The 3,508-nt window shown below is 40.6% G+C and overlaps 1 protein-coding gene across 1 annotated transcript; it reads right to left on the reverse strand.

Annotated features, from left to right (window-relative positions):
- Positions 1–564: 564 nt before the first annotated feature.
- Positions 565–2,797, reverse strand: rax (retina and anterior neural fold homeobox). Its single transcript, XM_085358350.1, has 3 exons — positions 2,536–2,797; positions 1,859–2,094; positions 565–1,014 (listed from the first exon to the last, which is right to left on the reverse strand). The coding sequence occupies exons 1-3, from the start codon at positions 2,795–2,797 to the stop codon at positions 565–567; spliced, it is 948 nt and encodes a 315-aa protein (XP_085214476.1).
- Between the last annotated feature and the right edge of the window lie 711 nt (positions 2,798–3,508).

The following is a 3,508-nucleotide window of genomic DNA, read 5'->3' on the forward strand; positions in this document are numbered from 1 at the left end:
CTCTGCAGGTAATGAATGCATTTCCTGATGGAAACTTAATCTACCATCATTTCATTCTGTCAGACATCTCAAATTACGCATGAAAACGGGAGAAATCGTAAATTTGTTAATGTATTTGTACACAAACAATTTATTGCATAAGGAAAGTAATCCCATTTGATACATTTATTTTATGATTCAGACTCAGAAACAAGTAAAGATTTAAAATGCTCCTTTTATCCATTTACAAGAGGAAGCATAAACAGGCATTGGTGAGTTTTCAGTAGGCTCTGTACTTGTTCTATTGGCAGTAACACTGGATGAGATGCGGACTGGGCTGGCTGATACAATGAAACAATTTAGAGTGAAGACAAAGGAGAAGAGACGGCTTCATATTTACAGGAATTTCACATAAAGTGTCACAATTTTTCCACAAAGTTGTACGTGTGGATGTCTTGAATTCCAAAGGGCAGCTCGAGTTGTCAGTCTTTAAAAAAAAAATACAATCCCATCATGAAAATGAAGCCAGATTTCTCCAAAAAGATTCATCATGATGTGTTCAGGGGTCTTAAAGTCCACCCAGCATCACCATGTCTTCCCAATAGACTGAATGTGCTCCTTAGCCTTCATCCTCAGTGAAGCAATACTGGAGTTCCTCGGATCAGCTGAGCACTGGTATGCCGGGGGCGGCAGGCACATAGAGCTGATGTGAGGCAGGTGAGAGCTGTGTCCCAGGGCTGGGGAGTTGAGGAAGGATGAAGGCAAGGAAGAGGGCAGGGGCGGAGGAGGAGAAGGCGTGTAAGGGCCTGGGAGGCCTTGCGAGTTGCTGACGAAGCCCGAGAGCGACTGCAGCGAAGTGGAGGTGGTGATCGGGGTGGAGAGCCAGGGCTCCAGCTGCAGCCCAGAGCCCAGAGAGCTGGTGGGAGAACGACTGAAAGAGAGCAAAGACGAGGAAGGGGTATCCTGAAGCTTGATGGAGCTCACCTCCAGCTTCTCCTGTCGACGCCACTTGGCTCGCCGGTTTTGGAACCAAACCTGAAAATATAAAGATTTTTTTTTAATCATCTGTCTATCTTGATAAAACATTTCCCTAAAAGTTTGATTTATACCCGAAAAAGGAATGACGTCTATGAATCGACCCAGCAGCCAGTAGAAAAGCAGAAAAACACAACTTTTAGGCCCATAATCAGTCATAAATGTAAACTGTAACCTCTATAATTTAGAATGTGAAATAAAATACTGCAGGAAAGCATTTGAACATGAATGCAGAAGAAAGGAATTAAATATAGTGTCAGTGGAAACTTTTTGATTCCAGCACTTGGCTTGAGCTGTGTCGCTGCACAAACAATAAAGTGAAACTGATTTAGAAATGGATTCAAATTCCATTTTTCAAATTTCTTTTAAATGTTTAAAAAAATAAAGACAAGTTCAACATTTATTTATTAATTATTTTGTTTAATTTTATAAATTTGATTCCTATTTCGCTTGGTTACAATTCAAACAAATAAATAAGCATTTCCTCTTAGATAAAAAAAAATCCACTGTGGTCACTTTTATTAAACATTTATGATCGTTTTAATATTCCATCATATTTACCATATTTATGATCTTATATTGATCATAGGCATGAAAAAGTAATTTTTTGCAAATCAAACGAACACGTCGTTTCTCTACATTTCTAAAAGATAATATAAATATTCAGAAATATATAATAAATATATTAAATTTAATCTAAAAAGGTCTAAAAAAATAATTTCTTTAGCCTTATAAGCATAGGAACCGTCATCATTATGGTTTGACTTACAGGCCTAACGGTCTTCAATATAATAAAAGGTACTTGCAATAAAATAAAACAAGTGGTTTTGCTTCGGGGACATACCTGCACCCGGACCTCGGGCAGGTTCACTTTCAAGGCCAGCTCCTCTCTGCTGTACACGTCCGGGTAGTGGGACTTGTCGAAAGCTCTCTCTAGTTCGTGGAGTTGGAAGGTGGTGAAGGTGGTCCGGTTCCGTCGGTGCTTCTTCTTGTGGCTTTCGTCGTCGGACAGTTTGCCGTCTCTGTCCGGTGAGTCCGGGCACACGGAGGCTTCGCCGGTGCTGCTGCCACAGCACACACCTGTGAGGAGTGGAGGCGGTGGAAGAAGTCAAACACCGGGACTGGAAGTTTTAGCCGAGTTAAAATTCGCTTTTCAAAATAAAATGGTAACTCCACTTTTTCCAGTCCAGTGTGGCTTTTATTAAAAAAATTATTTTACTTTTTTTTTCTTAGATTTGTTTAAAATTTTTAATGTATTTATTTAAACATTCATTATTTCATTTGTATTTTTGTATCTCTCCTTTAAAAAAAGAAAATAACCTTTTAGACATTTGCACCAATATAAAATACATTTTGATTTCCTTCTGGGTAAAAACCGAATTCAAAGTGTTACTTTATCTGGAGTTTAAACAACTTTAATCCAAACTAAACCACAGGATGTCTGCATATTTTCAGCATACTGTTTTTGCACTCAGATTGACTGACGCGGGACTAAATGTGAAGAAAACCGAATTTACTTACTGTCACAACTTTCCGAGTAATGGTTTTTTTTCGTTTGGCTCACTATCCCATTCCCGTTGCGCTCAGCATCTTTGACCTGGACTCTTTCCATTACGTTATAGGAGGCTGACTTGTGGAATATGGTGTCTTCTTTAAATCCCAGTATAGCCTCTATGCTGTGGACTGTGGACGGGTTGCTCCCCGGGTTCTGGACGCAGCGTGCGGAGGGAGACATGCGCTCATCCATCATCATTACTTGGGTAGTTGATCCAAGAAGCCACATTGGTTGATAAGTCCAGAAAAAATATCCAAAAGTAAAATAATAATAATAATAACAAAACACTCTGACTTCTTCACAGATAATATTACCCCTTTTGATAAAGTTGTAGCTCAATGTCGGGCGACGTTGGAAAACTTGCGCACAACACCCAGGTATCTTGCTCGGTGGTTGTGGAGCATCTTCGGAGCCGGCTTTTAAAGTAGCTCTGAGACCCCCTGCTCATGCGGCACCCCCGCTGCACGTCATAGAGGGGACGTCCTGTTGGATTTGGCCCTGCTGGATTTAGGGGTGGCAGTGCGACGACCACTGCGGGCACCAGCCTCCACACCCTCCCTAACTCCTCCCCGTCACAAGTGCATGAGTCGGTGCTGGCTCTAAACCTACTTACATAAATCTTAAAACCATCTTTCCACTCCTCCAGATGTCATGTTCATGTCAGTCTGTGGGGAGGGGGAAAGAGAGGGAAGCTTAGGCCCACAGATTTAGGTACAACAAAATCATAATTACAAGATTTCTGGTGAGGACAAGGATTGCAAGATGGCAGCTTAATATTTAATCAAAGCGTCAAGATATTGTTGCCAAAAATGAAGAGACGTCCCCTTCAGTTTAAAGATTATTTGCTTTTTTGACCCAAAGAAAAGGTCATGCACCAACTGACACACGACTGAAAGCAACTTAAATTATTTAATACACTCATTAAAAACCAATAAAAGC

This window comes from Diplotaxodon limnothrissa, linkage group LG7 (genome assembly GCF_057381915.1).
Source record: "Diplotaxodon limnothrissa isolate DT_005_m linkage group LG7, D_limnothrissa_male_GT1.1, whole genome shotgun sequence".
Taxonomy (NCBI): Eukaryota; Metazoa; Chordata; class Actinopteri; order Cichliformes; family Cichlidae; genus Diplotaxodon; species Diplotaxodon limnothrissa.

Coding starts and splice junctions, on each gene's coding strand:
- rax (XM_085358350.1), bottom strand. CDS start 2,797: ATGTGGCTTCTTGGATCAACTACCCAAGTAATGATGATGGATGAGCGC. Junction 2,095..2,535: donor TTACTCGGAAAGTTGTGACA/GTAAGTAAATTC, acceptor CACTCCTCACAG/GTGTGTGCTGTGGCAGCAGC. Junction 1,015..1,858: donor TGCCCGAGGTCCGGGTGCAG/GTATGTCCCCGA, acceptor TTATATTTTCAG/GTTTGGTTCCAAAACCGGCG.